This window comes from Dendropsophus ebraccatus, chromosome 13 (genome assembly GCF_027789765.1).
Source record: "Dendropsophus ebraccatus isolate aDenEbr1 chromosome 13, aDenEbr1.pat, whole genome shotgun sequence".
NCBI classification, from domain to species: domain Eukaryota; kingdom Metazoa; phylum Chordata; class Amphibia; order Anura; family Hylidae; genus Dendropsophus; species Dendropsophus ebraccatus.
In genome coordinates this window covers 67650023-67675307 of record NC_091466.1, presented here as the reverse complement: position 1 = coordinate 67675307, position 25285 = coordinate 67650023, and the positions used below count along the sequence as shown (strand labels likewise).

The 25285-nt window shown below is 44.6% G+C and overlaps 1 protein-coding gene across 9 annotated transcripts in view; it reads left to right on the top strand.

Moving 5' to 3' along the window:
• The window catches only part of BEGAIN (brain enriched guanylate kinase associated), a 597092-nt gene that overhangs the window by 539371 nt on the left and 32436 nt on the right, over positions 1-25285 (top strand). For all 9 annotated transcript variants that reach the window (XM_069949877.1, XM_069949884.1, XM_069949883.1 and 6 more), the window contains 2 exons: positions 10001-10162; positions 12319-12385. In XM_069949877.1, coding sequence (XP_069805978.1) covers positions 10001-10162; positions 12319-12385 — 229 coding nt within the window. The remainder of the gene's footprint in view (positions 1-10000; positions 10163-12318; positions 12386-25285) is intronic.

The window sequence follows — 25285 nt, the reverse complement described above, 5'->3', positions numbered from 1 at the left end:
AGTTTATATTTTTTGGAGTACCGGAAATCTTCACTTTTGGAATTTTCTCTTAAAGGGGTTATCTAGCGCTACAAAAACATGGCCACTTTCTCCCAGAGACAGCCCCACTCTTGTCTCCAGTTTGGGTGGAGTTTTGCTGCTCAGTTCCATTGAAGTGAATGGAGCTTAATTGCAAACCCCATCTGAACTGGAGACAAGAGTCATGTTGTCTCTGAAAGAAAGTGGCCATATTTTTGTAGCACTGGATAACCCCTTTAATATTGGTAACCTAGAACAATATTGGTTAGCTACAGCAAACCCTTAGGAGCATCAATATAACTGTGTACCACAGAGCTGGACAAGAATATGTAAGGTAAAAGGGGAGTTTGATGCATATTGTATTAAATTAAAACAATCTGCACGATTGTACTGATTTTGTTTCCTTCAGCAAGTATACAGCTACTGTGCAACTCAGAGAGAATTCCAGCCGCGGCTGCAGCAGTAGCTTTATAAAGGGGGAAAAAGATGTTTTATTATGCCACACGAGGACGGGAGAGTAGCAGCAACTAGTCATCTTGGTATGGAGCCGCTTGTGACTAGTCACCTCTCTCAGCGCGCAGTGCAGGGATGATTAACAGGCAAAGAGCCCACTGACAGGCAGAGAGCCGTGACTAGTCACTGGTTGCTCCCCGCCCAGATGACTAGTTGCCGCCCCCCTCCCGACTCTGTGCAGTGTAATAAAACATCTTTTTCCCCTTCATAAAGCTACTGCTGCAGCTGGTATGCTCTGCTTGATGCTCAGCAGATAAATATGTGGTGCTGCAGTGGTAGTACTCCACCAAATGATGTTATGACTGGTGGTTGTGACAGCTCAACTAAAGATGTAAGTGTTGTGACACCAGTGCTAGTCCAGCACTCAGGTGTAATAGTGATACCTGCTTTGCGTTGTGACTGGCAGTAATCCCCAAATGGTCGGTGACCTGCCGGGTTGTGATGGGCCCCATGGGCTCTTGTCACTGTAGTCCTGAGAGGCAATTGACCCACCTGGGCTATCGGTACCGCCACCAATAGAAAGGGGAAAAATAACCCAAGGTGTGCGGTTAGTGTGTATGGTTGCTGGTGTGTAGAAAAATATGACCCAGTAATATAAAAATATTATTGGCTTGCTTGTGCTTGAGGAGGTCCTTGAAGAAGTAGAAGAGAAAGAGGTAGTTGTAGCAGTGCTTGCAAAGTTGAGAGTAGAGGAGAAGAGTTTGTTGAGGGAGTCCTGACCCATTGTAGCAATGTACTCTGCCGGAACTTTAGAGAATACTTATAGAGTGAGAAGTTACTTGTACCCGTGTATAGACTTTGGTCTGACCACCTTTTGCCCTACAGTGTCGAGTGACCCATCCTAATAGGGTGATACAAGCAACAGTCATGGTTATCTGGATGAAGCTAAGCTCCAGGGGTTTACCTGCACTGCGAGATAGGATACGTAGACCTTCCTTGGTGGCTTTGTCCTTTACTGCCTTCATCACCACTTAACCTGGAGTGAGAATGTTCCATAAGGTGCCTAAGGCACTTAACGGTGGGACACCACATATACTGTGCTGCTGGGGACCATATCAGCACAATTGTGTAGATTGGTTCCCTTTGAAGCTAATCCAGTTGTGCTATGTGCCCGAGGTGCTGCATCATTACTCTTGTACCCCTGGTGGCCTCCTGTTCATGCAACATCACAACCTGGCTCAGGCATGCCCACTTAGCCAGTAAGCAACTGGGGCAGGACAACGCTGTAGACACACACACTGGCTGAGTCATAGCAACACCGGAACTTAGGAAAAACTAGGCCCGGTAGTGGTCAGTAAATTTGGGATGTGGTGCTAGGAGGGCACAGGGACTGGTAAGTATTGATTCTTTATTATGTTCTTGCACCCCCAGCCTGCACTGTATTCATCGTTAAAGCTGTCGGATTGTCCCACCAGAGTAGCATAGGGTCTTTCAGTAGGCCCAAGTCATTATTGGTGCCCTACTGTAACAGATCGCCAGGAGACAACCACACTTGGAGCTGACTTTGTAGACAGTTTAGTTTGGTGGAAAGAAGGGAAGGGAAAAGATATTAAGTAAGGAAATAAAATAAGGGCAGACAAGATGGACCAAGTGGTTTCTGCTGACAATCTTCCATGTTTGTTGCCTTGGCTTGGGATGATAACTCATGATTTGTTGTACGTATGTGTAATAATATCAACAAATATTACAATAAGTAAAAGTAGACAGTAGTATAGCTAAAACCACCAAGAGTCTACCCCCCTTGTCCAACAATATCAGTGGGTAGCGGAATGGTGAGCCATTAGTATGGCTAGTATAATATGTATTGCAGATAATCCCATTTAAATATTGATTTATGGTTCTTTTTCAGAAACTTTTATGTTCTTACGATAATAATCTCCAGTATTTTATCTTTACATAATAATTGTCTTTTGTTCCCATCCAAAATCAGTTCTTTGCAGAAAATGTTACTTTCCTATTCCATTATTTTCTGGGAAATAACATAGACTCTTGTTCCTATAATTATGTGTGTTTTCAATAGCGATGACTCTGAAGGACTAAACCAGAAGGTCTTCATAGACACAGCATCAAAAGTGTATTTATCCAACTGCCCTCCCGTCATATACATGTTCATCCTGAGCAACACAAAAGAACAGCAGTAGGAAAATGAAGAGGCTCAGATGGACAAGAGGATGTAACCGAGTAACAATACAACTTCTATGACATTTGGGGGTTTGTCAGAAACTAAGTAAATATCATTGGCCCTTCAGTGGAAGCCATTCAGGTTCTCTGTGTTTATGTGGAGAACTGGTGATGATACTTATTATGCCAGGCAAGGGTACAAAAAGTCCTATAATTGCAATGGGATGACCCCTTTAGTTGGCTATTGATGCAAGATACATACAAGATACATAATACTTCCTAAATATCCTGTATCTGTATAGTGCTGGTCTCCGTTGGTCCTCCAATATGATTCATCCCCTGTATACTACCATTACATAAACTACATTGTGATCTTTTTCTGTATTTTTTAGCTTTCCATTCTCTTGCATTCAATTCTGAAAACTCATCACGAATAATAAAATAATCACTTCAAGGAAATTCCCCCGTCTTGATGGAATCTTCATCCTCCCAGGACCCCTAGACAAAAGGAATACATTGTAAACGTCTCTCATACTTCCTTTGACCCGACTTATGAAAAAACAAACTCGTCCTTTTTTTATTTAAAGTGTAAAAAAAAAATAAGCTTCACCTTGACAATGTTCCACAATTAGCGGAGTGACCTCTGTGTACAATGGTAACGATTCCCTTTCTTTCCAAATGAAAGTCTTCTCGGTCTCCCAGGTACTGAGTTTCAAAGGAAGATTCAGCAACGAAAATCAATGAGCCTTTAAAAACATCTCCGGGATAGGGCTTTGTAAAGATGTGGTCGACGAGGAAAATATAAGAAAACTACCCTGGGACACCCGCTGTACTTCTGAGAATGAAATCAATGTTTGGGAGATATTGGTTGTTTTTGTACAACAGAGGTGAAGCTTTGATCTTTAGGCCATCCCTCCTATTGAAGCGTGTGGTGACCGTCTTAGAATTTTTTTTTTTTTGCCTAAAACATGGATGACTCACATAGGAGTAAGAAAGTAAGAATAGCCATGCTATTCTTTATTTGTAGATCAGATCACTCAACAGGAAACATTTCCCATGAATCTTTTTGAAAGTTTTTATTTGTCCAAGCCCCATAGTTCTAGGGTTAAAATTATGCAGAAGGCAAATATGCCACATTAGCGTGGCCTCCACCATCTTTGGAGGACCTATGGCGTCTCTACTTTCTAGTTCCATTTTTCCGTCTGTCTACAATTTGCCAGTTGCACACCTGGCCCTATTTACATCATGTTTTGGGGTACGTCTCCATGCGTAGGTTATTCTAATATATACCCTGGCACACACACTGATTCTGAGGCTGTCTTCTCACATTTGCAGTTTATTACTTTTCTTTATTAAGATAATTAGAGTTATGTGGGCTCTGCTATTTTGTCTAAATTGAGTATCTGGGCTTTGCCATGTGGTCAGCATTACCAGGCTTCATTGTGTGATCGGCATTACCTGCCTTCATCGGGATCATCATTACTAGGCTTTATCATGTGATCGCTATTACCAGCCTTTCATCATGTGATCAGTAGAGATGAGCGAATAGTGAAATATTCGAATGGATTCGATTTGAATAGCTCCCGATATTCGACTATTTGATCGAATATCGAATCCTATTATAGTCTATGGGAGAAAAATCCTTGGGACTTGGAAATCAAGATTTGACCACTAGGAGGTCACCAAGTGCCCAATGAAACCTCAGGAAATGATGCCAACACCTCTGGAATGGGACAGCAGGGGAAGCATGCCTGGGTACATGAACGTAAAGTACAAGTGTACCTTTTGGTCTAGCAGTACTTGCCTACGTATTAGGTGGTGTGTAATATTAGCGTATGTTTGTTTCTTGTTTATTCAGTACACTTGTGAAATAAAATTGTTTGCAGAGTTATATATTGCCCAGACAGTGATGTGAATTGCACACATGTATATATTGCATATATATCCACTTTTAGTATTACGCCACTATCACAGACTATCAACTATAGACTCCAAACACAATATAACCACTTTGTATAATGGAAAAAATACTCGGACAACTTATTTCATATACAGCTGTATACTGGATATAGAATTGTTTTTACAACAATAGAAATAAATAGCTGGTCAGCGCCTTCCCTGGACGCAGATTCTGCAAATCTCTAGAGTCGAGATAACAGCTATATTACCCACACAATGTATACAGCTGTATACTTGATATAGAATTGTTTTTTCAACAATAGAAATAAAGGGCTGGTCAGCGCCTTCACTGGACGCAGACTGCGCAAATTTGTGGTAGCAAGATAAAAGGTATTATCCCATAATTACAGTATACAGCCATATACACTATCAGTGGGTATACACACTGCCTGTCTGACAACAGCTTAAACAGTGTATATACACTGCCTGTCTCACAAATGCTTCTACAGTGTAGACACACTGCCTGTCTCACAACAGCTTATACAGTAGACACACTGCCTGTCTCACAACAGCTTGTAAATGTCTGTTTTTATATAGTTTTAGCCCTAACAAGAGCTTTTGGGGGTCCCTTCCTACCTAACTTCACCTAAAACCTTCCTCTCCCTGCTTTCGAACTGTCCCTCTCTAGTTCCAACCAGCAATAGCTGTTCGATTGAATAGTATCCGCTCATCTCTAGTGATCAGCATTACCAGGCTTAATCATGTCATCAGCATTACCAGACTTAATCATGTGACCAGCATTAACAGGTGTAATCATGGGATTTTCATTACCAGCTGTAATCATGTCATCAGTATCACCAGGTTCCATCATGCGATCAGCATTACAAGGCTCCATCAGATCGTTTATAACACAAAAAACACCTGTGATGAACTCTGATCACATGATGAAGCCTGATTACATGACAAAGCAATTTAGACAAAAGCCTACACAAACATTTAGGGGGACATTTATTAAGACCGTTGTTCTAGTAATTGGACCTATGGATTTACAGAGGCACACGCCACACCTCCCCCTTTCCTTGCCACGCCTCCCTGCTCACCCACTAGGCAAGCGGTGGATATGTCTGGCGTATGCCAAAGAGAAGGGGTGAATTAGGGCTTTCTCCCTTGTGTACCCCATAGGCACAAGGTTCATGAGTGTTCCCCTTAGGCCCAGTTTACACTGAGCAAAAACGGCAGAATTCCGCAGCGGAATCCCACCATGCTCAGTGTCCTGCTGTGTCTGAATGGAAGGCCGCACACGCCTCTGCTCCTGACGCTATCCGCTCAAAGAATTGACATGAATTCTGTCTTTTTTTGCTTAGTGTGAACTGGGCCTGAGGCTCTAATTATGTAAACGCAATAAAACTATGAATGTGTGGACACAGCCTAATAGTGTATCATGCACTGTAAATAGGCGTGACCTGCAATACATGATGGCTTATGGACAAACAGCAGCCATGTTCTTCTAATCTTGTACAACCTTCTTGAGCCTCATAATAGTATGCTTCCACCAATAGGTAAAAAAGGGTTTGCAGCTCCTGATAAATGAACGTACATCCATTACTATCCCAACATTCACACCAAAGCCCCCCCCTGCGGGGGCTGCGAGTCAATGGCGGCTCCTGGTTTTATATCACCCTGACCCTGAGGCTGCCATGTGATAAATGACTCCACTTTCAGGGCCGTATATATTCTGCAGTTCAGCATGTCTAATTTTTAGCGGTCTCTTATATTAATGGTTGTCTGTTTGGATTTTGAGCCCACTGAGACAAGGTGAAAATGAGTGTTACAATTCCGATTATCCATGGAAGGCGTTTCATCTATGGGAAATAAATGAGCTTTATTGACTATCTGAAACATGTCATATCTCCATTTCTGTTTATTTTTCGGTTATTTTGCACGACTATAATATTTAGACCGATTGTTTTATTATAGGTGATATTTATTAAAGATTGATTTTGGGAGACAACGCTGAGGCCTCCCCTGCCTGGGAAAGGAGGGGGCATCCAAATGTGTCTCTTAGATCAATGGTTTCCGGCAGAACTACAACCTCCAGCATAATCTGACAGCCAAACATATATCAATAATGTATACACATTTGGTAACTTTTGACAAGGCATCAGACTGACTGAATTGGGTCTCACTCCTGGGACCCTGAGATACCCCCGGGCGTCATCTGACTCTTGCTTCAGAGACTGCAATGAAGCAAAGGAGTCAGATTTGATTGACAGCTGGGAAGAAACACATGATGCCATGTACTACCTCCTGGCTGTGGTATCTTAGGATCACAGGCATCTAAGGAGTGAGACCCAGTGTAATCAGTTACTTTTGACATGTCTGATCACATGTCAAAAGTTACTTAAAATGACAGTAACACTTAATGGAGAATCTGTCAGTTCTATCAAGCCCAGAGATAGAAGATAAAAATCTCTTATGATGGTTGTTTTGCAAAGTTATAAAATCATGTTTTCCTTCCAAGCTCAAGTGCCATGCACCTCATCTCCTTCCCCTGCCCTCCGTGTTTTGCTTCCTGAGCCTTGTACATCAATTATGCCAGGCAAAGAGAGGTGAGGAAAGGAGGAGCCACAGCTCAGCCCGGCCTCTATGACACTTGAGCTTGGAAGGAAAGCATGTGTTTTATCTCCTTATCGGCTGTCTGCAGCTCCGAGAATTATATAGAGCCAACAGATTCCCTTTAAATGCGGATGTCCTAGCAGCCATATGGATATTATAAATTAGGTCATTTCTGTATATTGGAGGAGAACTCGTGTTGCTCTGGAGTACAGCTATGAGTTACATAGTGGTGCTGAGTCCACCAGGTTATGGTGCTGGTTTCCATTGTAGTGTACACTGTACAGACCTGTAATGTTCATTTTCCTCCCCTTATCTTAACACAATACATTCTCACTATTCATATTGTTGGAAGAAGCTTAAGGCATAAAATCTGTGGTCACTCTTAGCGGTATTATATATTGTATATACAATACCATATTGTATATTCTATATATAACCGCATATAAGTAGTACACCATATAGAGCTATTGTGTACGGTGTGGTGGTGGTAGCTGTGGGTTTGGCCATAAGGTGGGGTCCCTCCCATTATATCTACAGCTGCCTATAGTAGAAGCCTCCTAGTGATGGAGCTGTCCAGGAAGGCAGTGCTGATCACCAAAGCTGTGGGAATCGGGGACATTTTTGTTTCTTCCTCCGCTCACCTCACAGGAGCGCCATTCATTAACTTTTGTGACTGTGATAAATAGGTTACAATATAATCTAAGCTCAGCATTTCACAGCCTGACATCCAGAGTTGTCGTCCATCCTCGGTGATGTATTAGGGACGTTTAGAGCTAATTCCCCAGGGAGAGAAAATTACTAACCTGTATTTGAGAAGTGAAGCCTCAGGTATCATAGTAGATCATCTCATTGTGCTCGGGCGCACTAAAGACCCCTCCACTGTACGGTGGGAAACGTGGGGATCTTATTTAAAGGGTGAAGTTTAGGTTCAATAGACACCAATTTGTGCCACATAAAGTAAGTGCCCCCTTTATGACCAATTTCCAATACTTGTTATCACTCCCTCCTTTTACAGCTGTGCTGTGTTTCACACTTGAATGGGGCAAATACCTTATTACAGCACCATTACTGTTACTTTAACGTTTAGGCCAGAACGCCTTCTAAAGAAATTCAGATCACATGTATATGATATATTGATGGAAAGGCTTTATTGGTGGCTTTTAATGCCGTCTCTCTAAGGATATTATCATTAGAGGGCGGGGCCAGCAGAGTCATCTCATCATTAGAGGGCGGGGCTAGCAGAGTCCTCTCATCATTAGAGGGCGGGACCAGCAGAGTAATCTCATCATTAGAGGGTGGGGCTAGCAGAGTCATCTCATCATTAGATGACGGGCAGCAGAGTCATCTCATCATTAGAGGACGGGGGAAGCAGAGTTATCTCATCGTTAGAAGGCGGGGGCAGCAGAGTCATCTCATCATTAGAGGACGGGGGCAGCAGAGTCATCTCATCATTGGAGGGTGGGGTCAGTAGAGTCATCTCATCATTAGAGGGCAGAGGCAGCAGAGTCATCTCATCATTACAGCAGAGTCATCTCATCATTAGACAGAGGGGGCAGCAGAGTCATTTCATTATTATAAGAGGGCGGGGTCAACAAAGTCATCTCATTATCATTAGAGGGCGGGGTCAGTAGAGTCATCTCATTATTAGTGGGCGGGTCAGCAGAGTCATCTCATAATTAGTGGGCGGGTCAGCTGAGTTGGCTCATTATCATTAGAGGGTGGAGTCAGTAGAGTCATCTCATTAGAGGGCGGGGTCAGTAGAGTCATCTCATCATTAGTGGGCGGGTCAGCAGAGTCATCTCATAATTGGTTGGGGCAGCAGAGTCATCTCATTATCATTAGAGGGCGGGGCCAGCAGAGTCATCTCATTATTAAAGCGCGGGTTCAGCAGAGTCATCTCATCATTAGAGGGCGGGGGCAGCAGAGTCATCTTATCATTAGAGAGGAGGGCATCAGAGTAATCTCATTATCATTAGAGGGCGGGGTCAGCAGAGTCATCTCATTATCATTAGAGGGCGGAGGCATCAGAGTCATCTCATTATCATTAGAGGGCGGGGTCAGCAGAGTCATCTCATTATTAAAGCGCGGGTTCAGTAGAGTCATCTCATCATTAGAGGGCAGGGTCAGCGAAGTAATTTCATTATCATAAGAGGGTGGGGTCAGCAAGGTTATCTCTATTAGTGGATTGGGTGAGCAGTCAGCTCTATCAATAGAGGGTGGAGTTAGCATGATAATATTTGTATTGGTGGGTGGAGTCAGCAGAGTCATGCGATCAATAGACAGGGGGACAGCTCCATTGTACTTTCTTAGGCAGAGTTATAACAACTATACACAGAACACGGATAATTCCTTCAATGACACTCTCTGGCTCCTTCATGTTCTCTGGGTGGAGGGACTGCATCCTATTTCTGTATTCATTTTCATTCTGCTGACCTTTGTCTCCTATTCATAATAGCTGCCATAAAGCACTCAAAACCTGTTATATGGCCGCCCCAGAGAGATTTGAATGAATAAAACAAAATAGCAACAAATTGTAAAAACAGAGCAAACATTTTATTTAGCTTTTACAGACTAAAAGTGAACCTAAAATCATGTATATATGAAATCCCTTTAAGGTATATACTGTACAAGGAAAGCCATAATGTAGGAATCTTATACCAGAGGAGCATTAATACTTAATGATGATTTGCATACCTGGGAATGTGCAGTGTCTGGGATTAGGCAGTGGAGGCGCGGGGAGGCGGCAGCGGCAGGCAGCGGCAGGCGCCTTCTCCTCGCATTGTACGTCGGCATCACTGCTAATTACACTTGGTGGAATATTTCTCTCTTCTAGCAGCTTGCAAGACCAGAAGGAAGAGCTGCAGAAACGCCTGTCGTACACAACACACAAGCTGGAAATGCTGGAGAACGAGTTTGATTCCACCAGGCAGTACCTGGAGACGGAGCTGAGGAGAGCTCAAGAAGAGCTGGAGAAAGTGACGGAGAAGCTGAGGCGGTCAGTCAGTTCTTTCATCATATTGTGATCCATTGTAGCTAATCCTCTCTCCACTCACAGATCACCACCCCACTACCCCAGTCCTTCACAAGGGATCTAGGGAGCTGAGATATAGGCTGCTGTTTGATGGGGTCCTTTAAAATGTTGAGCTACCTAAGCTGTTCCTATGCTGCCTGTCATATTATAGTACACTGAGATCACCCTAATAGCCATTATTTGGGGTCAAGCAATACCAGCAGTGATAACGGGTTAAGGATTATTAATATAAATCAGTCACTGCAGAATATAATGTATTCAGGTTTGCTGGAATTCTATCTCATCTATACACATTTGTTGCACTTAACTCATGAACTCAATTCAAATGACCCCAAAACTTCCTCTATGTCATAGCTTGCCCTGGGGGTCGCCCTCCAGGAAATTATAATTGCCATTTTGCTTTGGGTTTTATGGTGAGATTTCGGGTCAGATGGCCTATGCCTATGGGCAGCCACATGAGAGGCTAAGTTATAGTGCATACAATGGCTGGGTATGAAGTAGTATCTATTCATTACAGTCTGCTTTGTGCTGTCCTACAATTATTTTTACGTTTTTTGTTTTTTTAAGGTTGACAATTACCAAGCCATATAATTGGCTTAGTAAAGGAGTGCTTACAAAGTAGGTCGGGTCAACTCTGGTCCTGTAATATGGCCCTAAGGGACCAGTCTGGAGAGGGTTTCCTAGTCGCTAACAATATAAGACTTTGCAAGCAAAATGCACAAACTTTTTAATTTATATTTACTTAAATGAACATTGTGGCATTGTGGCGCAGAGCCCGGACGACCCCCCAGTGGAGTCCCAGATACTTAACCTTTTGCGGCAAGTCCCGCTCCTGGACCCGGTCCCCGCATGGATATATCGGTGCCAGAAGCTGAGCGTGCGCTGTATACTAATTACCAGAGATGAGTCCGATGCCCATAGAGAATGACTGGAGCCGTCATTCTCTATGGGCATCAGACTCATCCCTGGAGTGCGCGCACGGCTGCCGACGGCGATATCTCCAGGAGCGGGACATGCAGCAAAGGGTAAGTATCCGGGTTTGCACCGGGGGTCGGGTGGACAGGTTCCCTTTAAAACTGCTGTTTAATCTTTAGGCATCCTGTACAGCGGGAAGTGCTAGGCAGAATCATATGCAGCTTTTTGTTGGAAAAGTCTTAAGGCCCTATTACACAAAGCGACTATCAGCCGTATTCGGCCCTATTACAGAAATCGATCATCAGCCGTGTTCATCCCTATTACACAAAGCAATTATGGGCCGTATTCAGCCGATAAGCGCCTTGTGTAATAGAAGGCAACAATCAGCCATTCATGCACAATGTCGGCTGAATATTGCCTTTTAACAGACTGAAACGGCATTGGTCAGCCTAGCAGCGATATGCTGCCATCGGTCTGTGTAATATCGGTCCGTGCAATATCTCCTATGGGCCCCCCGGATGATCTAAAGATTGTCTGGGGAGGCCTCCCCGCACCTCCCTGTGGCCTACCCCCCCTGCACTTACCACTCTTTGTCAGCGCAATAGTGACGGCAGCAAGCGGGCATCGAGGAGCAAGCAAGCACTGGCCTGACAGGTCGCTTGCTCCAGCTGATCGCCGTGTGAATAAGGGGCTTTAATTAATCATTTTGAGTTAGGAGTCCAATGGACGGTCCTAAACTGTGATTAACTGCCATCCTCTAAAAGTTTCTGTACAGGCATAACTGAGTAAAAGGACCGCCCACTGGACTCCTAAGCCCATAATGTGCAGGGGTTTAGATCAAGAAATGACAACTTATACTGAAGTTTGTCCTGCAAACTATATATCAATGTGCGGAGCTCCTTCTGCTCTATAACAAGTTTGGTGTAATACGCTCCCTATAGCTGGGTAATTTCCAGTTATGGGTATTAGAAAATTTACAAATGCATGATTGATTGCCATAAACTGCAGAAGATGCCACTTAAAGGGACAGTAGAGTGATAGGAAACTTTACATTGTTTATTGCACATTAAATATGCTAATATACATTTCTCACAATTTCAAGATCTCTGCTTGCTGTCATCTCGGCTCAACATTTGTAGCTTGTATAACTAAACTGGAATATGGAATATTACCGTAATACCATTGTATATGCTTGAACGTTTCAGAATACAAACCAATTACTTATCGCTGCAAAGAATAAACCAAGAGCTGGAGGAGAAGCTGCACAGAATGGTGAGTGCTCAATGTTTTCATCTTTTTTTTGTATATTTGTCTCTGGTTTTGCTTCTGTTGTTGGTTTTATATTAAAGTGAATGTACAGTAACTACATGTACATTCACTTTAAATGTTTCAATAGAATGGCGCCGGTGTAGGATGGCGATGCCGCCGTCCTTTTTTTTGAACCGCGGCCCAGTTCCTATGTATGGCGTCAGTCTATTACTGAGCATTGGCCTGGCCTGAAGACCTGGAGGCCGGCCGGCCGGCCTGCCCACAGTGGTAAGAAACCCTCTCCCCTCTGTGATGCGTTCTGTTAGAATCAATGGAGCCACGTCACAGAGGGACAGGGGTTTCTTCCCACTGGGGGCGAAATCCCAGCCCAGGCCGATGCTTGGTTACAGGCTGGCCCCGCACGCGGGAACCGGACCTTGGTTTAACCGCAGCTGGCTTCCCTGCTCTGGCGCCGTTCTATCTATGTTAAAAAAATTAAAGCGAATTTACCTGTTGGTATGTTCGCTTTAAGGGTATTAACCCACACACCGTATACGCAGCAAAAACGCAGCAAATACGCAGCAGATGTGATGGTGAAGATTTGATGCTGTGTTCAGTTATTTAGATCTAATCTGCTGCATATTTGTTGCGTATTTGCTGCGTATTTGCTGCGTATCGCAGTAGTAAATAAGCTGCATATACGGTGTGTGGGTTTGTACCCTTAAGGTTACAAACCCACTTGCCGGATCTGCAGCGAGTCTCCTTGCTGCGTTTTTGCAGCGAGACTCGCTGCAGATCCTGGCCCTATACTTTCAATAGCAGAGAAACTCGCAGCAGGGATGTACATCCCTGCTGCGATTTTGTCTGCAGCCCGCCCCATTAACCCCCCGGCTGCCGGACATTATACATTACCGGGTCCCCGTTCCTGCTTGCTTCAGGGCTCCCGGTGTCTTCACGTCCCGCCCGGACAATCAGTGCGCTGCGGCGGGGCAGCGCACTGATTGGCCGGGCGGAACGTGCCGGGAGCCGCCGAAGCAAGCAGGAGCGGGGACCTGGTAATGTATATCCTGCCCGCCCCCCCTGCAGCCCCGATCGCCCCGCAGACCCCGGCCGCATGATCGCCCCCAGCCCCGCAGCCCCCGGCCGCACGATCGCCCGCAGCTCCGCAGCCCCCGGCCGCATGATCGCCCGCAGCCCCCGGCTGCACGATCGCCCGCTGGGGGCGATCGTGCGGCCGGGGGCTGCGATGCTGGGGGCGATCGTGAGGTCGGGGGCTGCAGGGCTGGGGGCGATCGTGCGGCCGGGGGCTGCGGGCGATCGTGCGGTCAGGGGCTGCGGCCGATCGTGCGGCCGGGGGCTGGGGGCGATATACATCACCTGATCCCGGCTCCTGCTTGCTTCAGCGGCTCCTGGCACGTTCCGCCCGGCCAATCAGTGCGCTGCCCCGCCGGGCGGGCCGTGAAGACACCGGGAGCCCCGAAGCAAGCAGGAACGGGGACCCGGTAATGTATAATGTCCGGCGGCCGGGGGGTTAATGGGGCGGGCTGCAGACAAAATCGCAGCAGGGATGTACATTCCTGCTGAGAGTTTCTCTGCTATTGAAAGTATAGGGCCAGGATCTGCAGCTAGTCTCGCTGCAAAAACGCAGCAAGGAGACTCGCTGCAGATCCGGCAAGTGGGTTTGTAACCTAAGGGAATTTCAGGCTGCCCCGACTTCAAGTCATTGAGGGCAGTACCTGATGCCTTCACCCCGCCCTACCAGCCATGATTGAAGTAGTAGCCCTCCAGCTGTTGCAAAACTACCATTTCCATCATGCCTGGACAGCCAAAGCTTTAGCTTTGGATTAACGTATAAGTAGCTAAAGGAACATATGGATGTGAAGGCAACAGCGGAGCACAAGAACCCCACAAGGAAAAATCTCAGAAAAGTATACAAAAGATGGATTTATCATAAGACATACAGACACCAATAAAGTCCAAGGGTAATAGTGGTGCCCTGCTATAAATATCCAGACGATGTGGTAAGATAAATGTCATAGTAATATTCTTACTAAATCAAATAAAATGCAAAAACCATATATTTTAACATGGTTATCAAAAGACCACGGTGCCTTAACTATAAATCCTGCCCCATCTGTATAACAGTCATATAATAGTATGAATGGGATGCCGCCAGCCTGGACAGAGGTTTCCGTCATGCCTTCATCCATCACTATGTGCTTTAATGGTGTCTGCACATCTCCCGATACATCCATCTGTTACATGGGTTTTCTCATCCCATTTCCCATTGTGGTGTTTATGTGCCTCGGTGTTGCCGCCATACGTGACTCATTTTAACAGTTAACATATACAATGTATGAACAAAGATGGTAATATTTTACTAATTGCTGGCTGTCGAGGCTCCAATTTTCTATAAGGCTTTTATCCAATCTACTGTATGTTGGAGTAAGCTTTAGTGATGTTCTAATTCATTGCACTATAGGAGTGAAAAACACACAAGCTCTTGCCCCATGCAGTTGGAATGTGATCAGCCGATCAGTGCCCAATTTTGCAACAAACTCTGATTGGCTGTTGTGTTCCAGAAACTTGCGGCCAAGAGCCTGTGAGTTTCCTCCCTGATACTTTTCACTCTATTCACTTCTTGACTTATGTTCATATTATTTTGTTGGTTGAGTGACAAGCGATTCAGGCATATTTGTGGTCGTCATTTCTCCAGTTTTCTCCCAAGCCAGGTCGTCATTATCTAAGTAGAACGTATATTATGGATCACACCCACAAATTTTACATGTGGACATAGAGACAAGTGATAGGCACTACAGAATGTATCAGGATGGTTTGGGGCGCAAATAGAAGTCATGTGAGCAATTTAACCATTACATTGCTGAACTTCCCATTGCTTTTATTTTCACATTAAGGCTATGTTCACACATGATTAAACAGCGTCTGTTGCATAGCAATGGATGCTGTTAAACCGCTGTCCGCCAAGCTGCACTCAGTCTGTTCCTGCAGCTGAAACCACAAATCACAACCACAGCCGAAACCACAAATCAATTAGCCATTCACTTCAATGCAATGTACGGCCACCGCTGCACAGTGCATTGTGTGAACAGCTGCTGTTTCCACATGCTGTTCAGTGAACAGCATCTGGAAATAATTGACAGGCACATAATTCTAACGCCCGTTTTAAAGTAAAGAACGGACGCTGAGGCCATTGCAATCAGTAACCTTTTTTTTTCTTCATAAAACCGGCCTGAGCGTTTATTCCTAGTCCTAACAACTGCTCCTATATACAAGAATATAACTACTATAATACTACCCCCTATATACAAGAATATAACTACTATAATACTGCTCCTATATACAGGAATATAACTACTATAATACTGCTCCTATATACAAGAATATAACTACTATAATACTACCCCCTATATACAAGAATATAACTACTATAATACTGCCGCCTATATACAAAAATATAACTACTATAATACTGCTCCTATATACAAGAATATAACTACTATAATACTGTCTCCTATATACAAGAATATAACTACTATAATACTGCCCCTATATACAAGAATATAACTACTATAATACTGCCCCCTATATACAAGAATATAACTATTATAATACTGCTCCTATTTATAAGAATATAACTACTATAGTACAATGATATTAGTAAGTGACAGCAGTGGAGCAGTGTGCTGTAACTATCTGGCGGTGATATGGGGGTCTATAGAGGATTGTTCCCTATCATTTCTTGGTAACATTAAGCCCCCCATAAAGCATCGGCTTTGAAAACTCTACAAGCTTGAGAGAAATCCAACTCCTCGCTGTACATTATTAGTTCAAAGGGAAACAATCCCCTCAAATTTCTTCCTCTCTGAGTAAATCTGGGAAGTTGGCTTTGGGTAATGAAAGTATCAAAGTGTACATGTGGAATGTAAGATCTTACTGGCCTTAAAATCTGGACAGAAAATCCTGTTAGCATGGTGCATTTTCAGAGACAGTCAGGGATCATGAAAGCTCTGAGGGATCAATCTGTATCTGCCTCCAACAGCCCAGATCTCCAGCTTTCATTCATCCTCATTTCACACAAATTGCGTCTTCCTGCAACTTTTTTTTTCCCCCTGAAAAAAAATAATAAGTCAGAAATCCTCGACTAGTGATGGCGGCTCAGTATTGTGGCTTCTTTAGCTCCATTGGGATATTGTTGTCGTCAACCAATTTATTAAAGCTACAATCAGAGACGCTGCGTCGTGTCTTGTTCCTGCAGCGCTGATACATTGTAGCGATCCAATAGCACTCACGCTGTAGTGGAGCCCCACCAGGAGTCAGCAGGACGCTTCTGTCTGCTCGTGTCTTCAGGAGGAGAGCACTTCTTACAAGACGCACGTAATACCTGTTCACCAAGTGTTAATCAGCAAAATATAATTATAGACAACTTAGCGGCACATGTAATGTATGATGATATGTGTAATGGATTTACTGGAGCTCCTACTGATAGAAGAGATATCCGTACTGTGTATAGAGAAGACTGCACATTATACCTGGTGCTGAGGGGATGGAGGGAAATGGCGATAGATAGATAGATAGATAGATAGATAGATAGATAGATAGATAGATAGATAGATAGATAGATAGAGGATGGATAGATAGATGATACATAAATATTAGAGAGAGGATAGATAGATATGATAGATAGATAGATAGATAGATAGATGATACATAAAAGAGAGAGGATAGATAGATATGATAGATATTAGATAGATAGATAGATAGATAGATAGATAGATAGATAGATAGATAGGAGATAGATAGATAGGAGATAGATAGATAGATAGATGATGGATAGATAGATAGATAGATAGATAGATAGATAGATAGGAGATAGATAGATAGATAGATAGATAGGAGATAGATAGATAGATAGATAGATGATGGATAGATAGATGATACATAAATATTAGAGAGAGGATGGATGGATAGATATGATAGATATTAGATAGATAGATAGGAAATACAGAGGGAGGTAGTGTCAGGACTAGCGGTCATATGGCGCCCATGCCGCCGGTCCTGCCTCTGACTCTGCAGGTGATGTGGATGCTCGCTCACGTTCTTGGTCATTAGGTGCACGCTGGAGAACGAGAGCACTTTAATCAATTGCTGTGTGGTACAGACTTGGTCACCTGAGCATAACTGTGCTCAGCCAATCGCGGCTGAGCAGCTGATGACGCGGCAAAGGGCGGCCGGTCGGAGCGGTTCGGCCGTCCGTCCGAAGATGACATCATTGGCACAAGATGGCGGACGGGGGTCGGCAAGAAGCAGGTATGTATAGAGCACTACACTTCATGGTCTGGTGTGGGTGGGAGGAACACGGGGAAGGGGGCCATTCACTAACATAACATACATTACAAAGTTGTATAACTTTGTAATGTGTGTTATTTAGTGAATAATTGTTTACCCCTTTAAGGCCTGCAAACAGTATGCTAGTTGCCAGTGTTTGAGTTTCTCTGCACTAGCTAGTCTAGTGGTTATTTTCTGCAGTTCTGACCTTGCTTAGTATTTTTGACAATTGCATTTGCTTGATCTCTTTGTACTTCACTACCAGTTGGTTTTTGACTTCGGCTAGTTTTTGATTACTCTTAGCTTTGTGATTTTGTCCTGACGCACCTTCCTGGTTTTGACTCTGCCTTATTAATCATTCTTCTGTGTATGTTTTGTCTGTCTCTTGTCTCCCATCCCCTGCACCTAAGTCAGTGTATATCGCAGTCTTTGTGGTTGTCACCCCACGGTCTAGCGTGGGTGAGGCAATAGGCAGGGACACAGGTTGGGGTAAGCTCAGGGCTCACGTTCCTCTGTTGTCTGTTTATCCATACGGCTGTCTACACCAATCAGGATGTAATGAAGGCTCCTGCTTTACAGTAAAACAGCCCTGCCTCTAGCAAGCCAGGGCAATGGGGTAAGTGTGGCCTCACCTTACAGGAGAATAAAATAGTCTCAGACCCAGTTATCTCTCTAAAGAAATCTTTACTTGCAGGATATACTACGGCCTTGTTTTTTTCTTTCTACGGGTGCTGTCTTTGCTAGTGTTGCAATGTACAGAGGCTGGTAACTGGGCTGTCGGAGTAGATGCAGACCATTCTACCCTACTGCAAAGTGGCGCCCAGCAGACTGCTGATGTGCATGATCCTGACCAGGCCCGCCATTGCCATCCCATTTTAGTTCACACTGGTCACATGTGACAGACATGAAGGGGTCTGGAGATACTCGCCGTGGGTCAGTGATGGTCTGGATCGGCACTTTCTTTTCTGCTGTGTATTTCTGTGGAGACCCATTACACAGTGTCAGGGATGACAGGTGGCGGGTACAATGTGTTATACCCAGTGACAGCCCTGATTACGCCGCTCGCTCTTGTATTTGTTCGGTTTGTAAGGAATTCTATACGCGCAATTTAGAAAATGCGATTCCTTATAGACGTCTGTGCTGAATATTCTCTGGGGGCTTAGTGCGGGGTTTACATATCGACACTAGCAGCAGATATTTGCAGAATGTGCAGTGTTGTTGCGATGCCCTGGCCCCTGGGGGCCACTTCCGCAGTGCTGATGTTATGAGCGGGCAATGACCGGGGCAGCTGCAGGGTGTATACTTGTCACGGTATAGGCCTGAGGGCAGCACAGCTGTAGGGCCGGTCTGTGGAATCTGCGGGTGATGATGGGCATGCGATTCTTCGCTGCACCTAGTCAGGGCACCAGTTAGTAGACACCAATGCCGGGGTTCAGTAACAGCGGCTTTATTAAAGTTGAAGTAACTTGTAGTAACGAGTTCCTCCGGTTGCAACCGGGTATATAGCAGGCTTAGACAGTTAGTGCAGGAGTGATGCTGCATAGGCTGCGGAGATACGTGCCGGACGTTGGGAGTAGTAGTATGAGAAGAAACTAGCATTGCTGGGTGGACGAACTTGGGAGTAATACTTGCTGTGGGTACTTGTAGAGATGAGAGAGATATCCGCACGACACCCAGATGAGAGAGAAGATGACTCCGGACACTTGTATAGGCAGGCAGCCGTTTACTGGAACGCAGCAGCAGAATCAGTCACTCTTCTTATGGTGAAGAGGCTGCAGAGACGCTTCTGTCCCCTTCTGAGGGAGAGGACAGAGCAACACAACCTCCTTGCTTGAAAGCAGGGGCTGAACTCCCTTGTCAGCAGGAAGTGGGAAGTCACATGGTTGCTCCTGGCCAGAGCTAGTCGGCCAATGGAGGAACCATGGTTGCAGGGCACTGGCACGTGATCCACAGCCTTGCATACCACTGTACAAGGTAATAATAATACACAGGAGTATATATATATACCAAGATATACATGAGAATACACTTAACCAGGGAATATCAGGGGGAAAACTAGCAGCAGTTGCAGTGTGCACAGTTACCAGAACCAGCATGGACTAAGTGATAGAAATGAGCACGATAGGAGTAGTAGTCCTTGCGTTCTGGGACACTGCATTGTGGCTGGCAGCGACCCGCTGGGCGACTGTCAGAGTTCTCTGATGCCCTCTGCCTCTGTCACTATATAAAGTGCCTGGCTTGATAGATGCCAGTAACACTATAGATTATAAAATTGAGTTGAAATACACAGTGTTTTAAAAATCCGCTACCGCTGCCTAGGCGGCTGACAGTGACAGCTTCTGTTGTGCGGTTATGTACTGGGAGTGTTGCCGCCGTGTACACCCATAATGTTATGCAACAGAGCCTCAAATGTGTGGCCCCATAAGCTAAGGACACAGACTGCCCTCGGCTTAGCTGAATTGCCTTATTGCGGCTGAAGCCTACTTCTGTCCACTATGCTTTACACTGCATCTCTGCCTCTCAGTGTATGGAGAGCTGACTGACAAAGACAGAATGACAATTGCAAGAAAATAGGGGGGCAGTGTTAGCTGGTCCTATTCTCTTTGCTTCTTATGGGACTAGTTAATATGCAAAAAAAGAGCCTGTGGAGCCTCATTTAGGAGTCTTAAAACACAGGCCAAGGAGTGTCTCCTGTAAGGAAACCACCACACAACCACCATATTAAGTGGCCCTATAAGTTTTTCCCTACAGGGGAAAAACCAAAGCCAGGTATCCATCCACAGACAGCTGTTTCAGGGTGTTGCCCCTTATCAGTGTGGAGCAGGATTCTGGCTAGGTGGGAGCAATGGGACTACTGGGCATTAAGGGGATGAACATTTCCTAAAAATAATGTACATATACATAGTGGCATCTTTTTTTTCCTATGATGAATCCCTTGCTAATGGAATTAGTCAGCTCTATATCTTGGCACATAAGGCTAATGGTGTCTGTCTCTTAGCTGATTGCTATTTGCAAAGATATAAAATAATTTTTTCTGTCTCAAGTGTTACAGAGGCCGGGCTGAGCAGCAGCATGCACGCCTCCTCCATCTCCCTGCTTAGCTTCCGGCACTGGGCCTTGTACATCAGTTAAGCAAGACAGGGGGGCGTGCATGCTGCAGCTCAGCACCGCCCCTATGACATTTAAGTTTGGAAAGATAACATGACTTTTACATCTTTGGCATCAATAATTTTATCTCCCCACCAGCCCATGTCTGCAGCTTTCAGCATGATTTAGAGCTGACAGATTCTCTTTAAGCGCCCGTCGTGCAGAAGCAGTGACTGGAGTACAATGATGTCTGCGTCTTACTTTGGCATCATCTGTTCTCCATCATAGCTCAGTATGTTGGTTAATGTGTGCCAGGTAATCTCAGCAAGGCTTCCTGCAGGGTCACTGATTTCCTTCTCGTCGTACATCATCCTCCCTGTGGTGCCAGCTCTTGAGATTGTCCTGTCCCTCCATCCATGCCCAGGGGAAGACGTGATGCCAGTGCAGATTCTCACAGCTTATTGTATTATTCATCATACCCCGGAGCTTCTTGTCTTAGTGTACAATATGTCTTCGTATCTCTAGTGATTTCCAATAGTTGCAATAATAATTTCTTACTGTGATGGAGGTTGGAGGTTGTGCCACCATGGCCATGGACTGCCTGGGGTGTAAGTCCATAGCATTACTACTAGATGCCCATACATGCCTACTGCAATAAGAGGCATAACACAAAGCAGATGGGCCCCAGTGCAAAATCTGAGGGCCCTCAACTATAATGCTTGATATTAGCATTGGCTTTCTCTTATTGGGAAGACTTTATGGACCCACCATGCTCCTGGGCCCAGGTGCAGCACTACCCTCTATAGCTATGCCCCTGGCTGCAGTAGTGAGATACAGCCATAAGCTCTGTATAGCATCTTTGGTTCAAGACTGGTGTATTGTCTATCTGTGTAACTGTTTGTATTAGGCCTTTAACAACTGGGCAGGCTCCACAGACTCAAAGCATCATAGATATGACAGGATAGAGAATATGGGAGGGTGTAAATCATTGCCTGTGACCTTGATGCAGCTCTGGGTGTGACTGGAGTAAAATAACAAAGGGTGAATGCAGCTTGAGGTGTGAGTAGTGTGTTTGGGAGTCAATGCAGCTTTGGGTGTGAGTAGAGTATACAGCAAGACATAGCTCAGCATCAGTGGAAGCAGACTACTCCCAATATTGTATATAGAGGCTAGAAGTGCCGATTTACAATGTGACAATCTGACAATAACAACTCAACAGATAACAGAACAACACAAGGCTCCGTACACTGATAGAAAGATCCAATACATTCTCCCATCTGGTTCCTATTGTGAATCTATTCTATTATGTAAATGTTTCTGTAACTCAAACTATTGGCACAGAAGAAGACACGGAAAAATTACCTCCCAAAATGGGTGATGGTACAGGCTTATGGAGCCCTACCTTCCCTGCTGTCCATGGTGCCGACTGAACACAAGAAGCCACAATCTGAGGTTATGGGGAAGACGATCAGGAGCAACATGAGATAATATTACTTTACTGAAAGAGTAGTAGATACTTGGAGCAAATTCCTAACAGATGTGGTAGAAAAATCTAAAGTAAGTGAATGTAAACCTATCTGGGATACACATATATCTAACCCTGTGTGGTAGGGACGTAAGGCAGAATAGAGAGGAGAGACTGGAGTATAGAGACAGAATAGAGATTATGGAGTGGATGTGTGGGTTATCCTGACATGAGCTACAAGACATGATGGGGGGGGGGGGGGGGCTTCTTTATTACCATGATAGTTTTACAACCTCATATGCAATTTCTCTCTCGGAAGCCGGAGTGACTCATTACTTCTCCTCCATTGACAAGTCCACCTAAGTATTCCTCATACTATATAGAAGATGGTGGTGGAGAAGAAAGCAGCTGCCGCTAGGCCATTCTCTCCCGACTGCAGATGGGTTTTATGAAAGAGAAAACAAATGCAATCAAGTCAAATATTTGTTAAAAGTTCTTCAAAGGACCCTCCCCGTATCAGAGTCTTCTGCAAGGAGCCCGAGAAAGGATTTATGCAAAACAGTCTTCATTATAAGGTTGGCAAACTGAGCCATGAATATGCAAGAAGCCCAAAGAAGACAACCTCCCCATAGATCCTAATTGGAGGATAGATCTCTGCGTAGAAGGCTGGTGCAGCTGTGCCGAGAGAAGCCCTGTCACAACAAAGGCAGAGCAAATCACCACCGCGCTTTTCAGTATGGAAATATGATAATTTGGGGGAATGTTGTGTTCCTTACAGAAGTCAACTGGGAAAGGGGAAAAAAAAGCAATCTCGAATAGTACAGAATCTTAACTATGACCGAAACAATGGCAAGGATGAAGAGACAAGTGTGTGACTACATGTAGAAAAAGACATCTGCAAGGCTGGCACAAAAAAATAGTTATCTACAGAAATGGTCAAAAACCATAAATCCAGGGTACATAAATATAAGAAGCTTTTTAATATATCTTATCAGACAAAAATGTCTTTCTTCACTTATCAGACTCCTTCCCTCCTCATCACTTAATACTGCTATTCAAGTCCATCTCAAGAGGGATCAGTTCACTGAGGGATGAGGTTACAGCTGTCCATAGAAGTCTATGCAGAAGGGAGGAGGAGGAGGGAGCGTTGAGAGAGACACAGTGAAAGCTCTAGTTTTATAGCCACTCTCCACTGCAGAATTCCGCTTGCCTCAGTCTCACACAGTGTCAGTTCTTTGAGCGGAGAGCCGCCGAGAGTGGAGGCGCACAAGCCCTCCCATAGACACACTATGTGAGACTGAGACAGGTGGAGAGTTCCGCCGTGGAATTCCAACGCTTTTGCTCCATGTGAACTGGCCCTTAAATCTTATCCCTGCACTGCACAATGTTTCATCTACCCAGTGGTGCAAGGAAACTGAACACTACTGGGGCACACCATGGTGTAGTGCTTATTGATAGAGGTCCCAGCAGGAAACTTTGTAATCATATTATTGTTGAGTGATCTTGTTCTTAGAGAACTGTATTTTTATACTATTAGTAATGCCCACCATGTCTAGGAGGCCGACACCTAAGGAATTTTTCCACTGAAGAACTGCACGATGGGAGCCGAGAAACACTGCTGGTTTGTAGCAGACACTTTGTGATTACTAGATAGAAAACCGCAAGCGCCATCATAGGCTACAGCTGTACAGTGATATATGGTCACATGACGTATGATTGTAATGTCACATTGCTGCCAATGATGTGAATGTGACTGTGTTGCAACATGCGTCACCTCAACCTGTCCACGAGCACTAACATTAGTAGCAATGCAACATTTGAAATATTTTTTCACATGTCAAGAGCATGGGATGTCTGCTTCAGCTGAGCTCCACTGTAGTCACTGAGAGGGCCTGCTACGTTATGTCCCCAAGGCCAGAAGTTTAGCACAACAGGGATCAGAGTACGGCGGTATAGAGGTAAGTATATGTATTTAGCACAACAGGGATCAGAGGACGGAGGTACAGAGGTAAGTTTATGTTTTTTTATTTATTCCGGGCATGGGGCAATTAGGTGTCTTGGCTGGACAACTACTTTAAGGCTTCTGAGGAAACCTGAAAAGGGGCTATTCACAGATGGGTGTAGGGAGCAGGTGAGTATTACATGACTTAGCAACTGAGCAGTATACTATGAATGCTCGGATGCTCAGTAAGTACAGGTGGTCTAGATGGGTAGGGTATTAGATGAAGGTAACACAATAAGTTCTCTTTTTTGTTTGTTTTTAAACCTTCCGTATAAGATATATAAGACATGATGTCATAGGAAGAGGTATATGACTGGCAGCAGTGAAAGACAAGGTGTACAAAGTCACCAAGGCAAAGAACAAGCAGGGAGCACCACTGTCCAGATATAAGAGCACAGCAGGGGTGGGACTAAAGAATGCCACGCCCTAGAGCAACAGTTTTAAAGGTGCTGCACCCATAACTACAGCTGTTCAGCAGTTGTTATATAGAAGTGGAAAACCTCTTTAATTCTTTGATGATTATAGGGGGATGGGCAGGTCCCCTCCAGAGATGGCGGGTATGGGTTTTTGCTGTTGAGTGCTGTATATACTCTGGTAGTTATGTGACAGATCACAGGATCACAGAGATGTCGGCCATATGTCAAGCTCCATTGTGACTGTGCCTGAGTTCTGTAACCTATGTATTTGTTTTCAGCATGTAGCTCTGCGGTTATTCAATGAATTCAATGAAAGACCTCTTTTTTCTCCTGAAACCCAGGAAATCTCAATTACTCTGGTGTGTGGGCGTTTTTATGCCAGCGCAGCATCTGATCCTGTGAATTCTCGAGCTGCCACAACAGATTTTTTTTTTCTTTTAGTAAATGTGGCTTAGGTTTCAGAAAACATTTTCATTCCCGGCACAGAAGGCGGGCAAGGTGGGGCCTCATCTGTAGGGTTTCAATGTGGCCCGAAGCGTTATTCCGCTAGGACTGTCAGCCAGATGATAAATTGTTGTAAATAGAGCAAATATAATAAATGTTCTGTT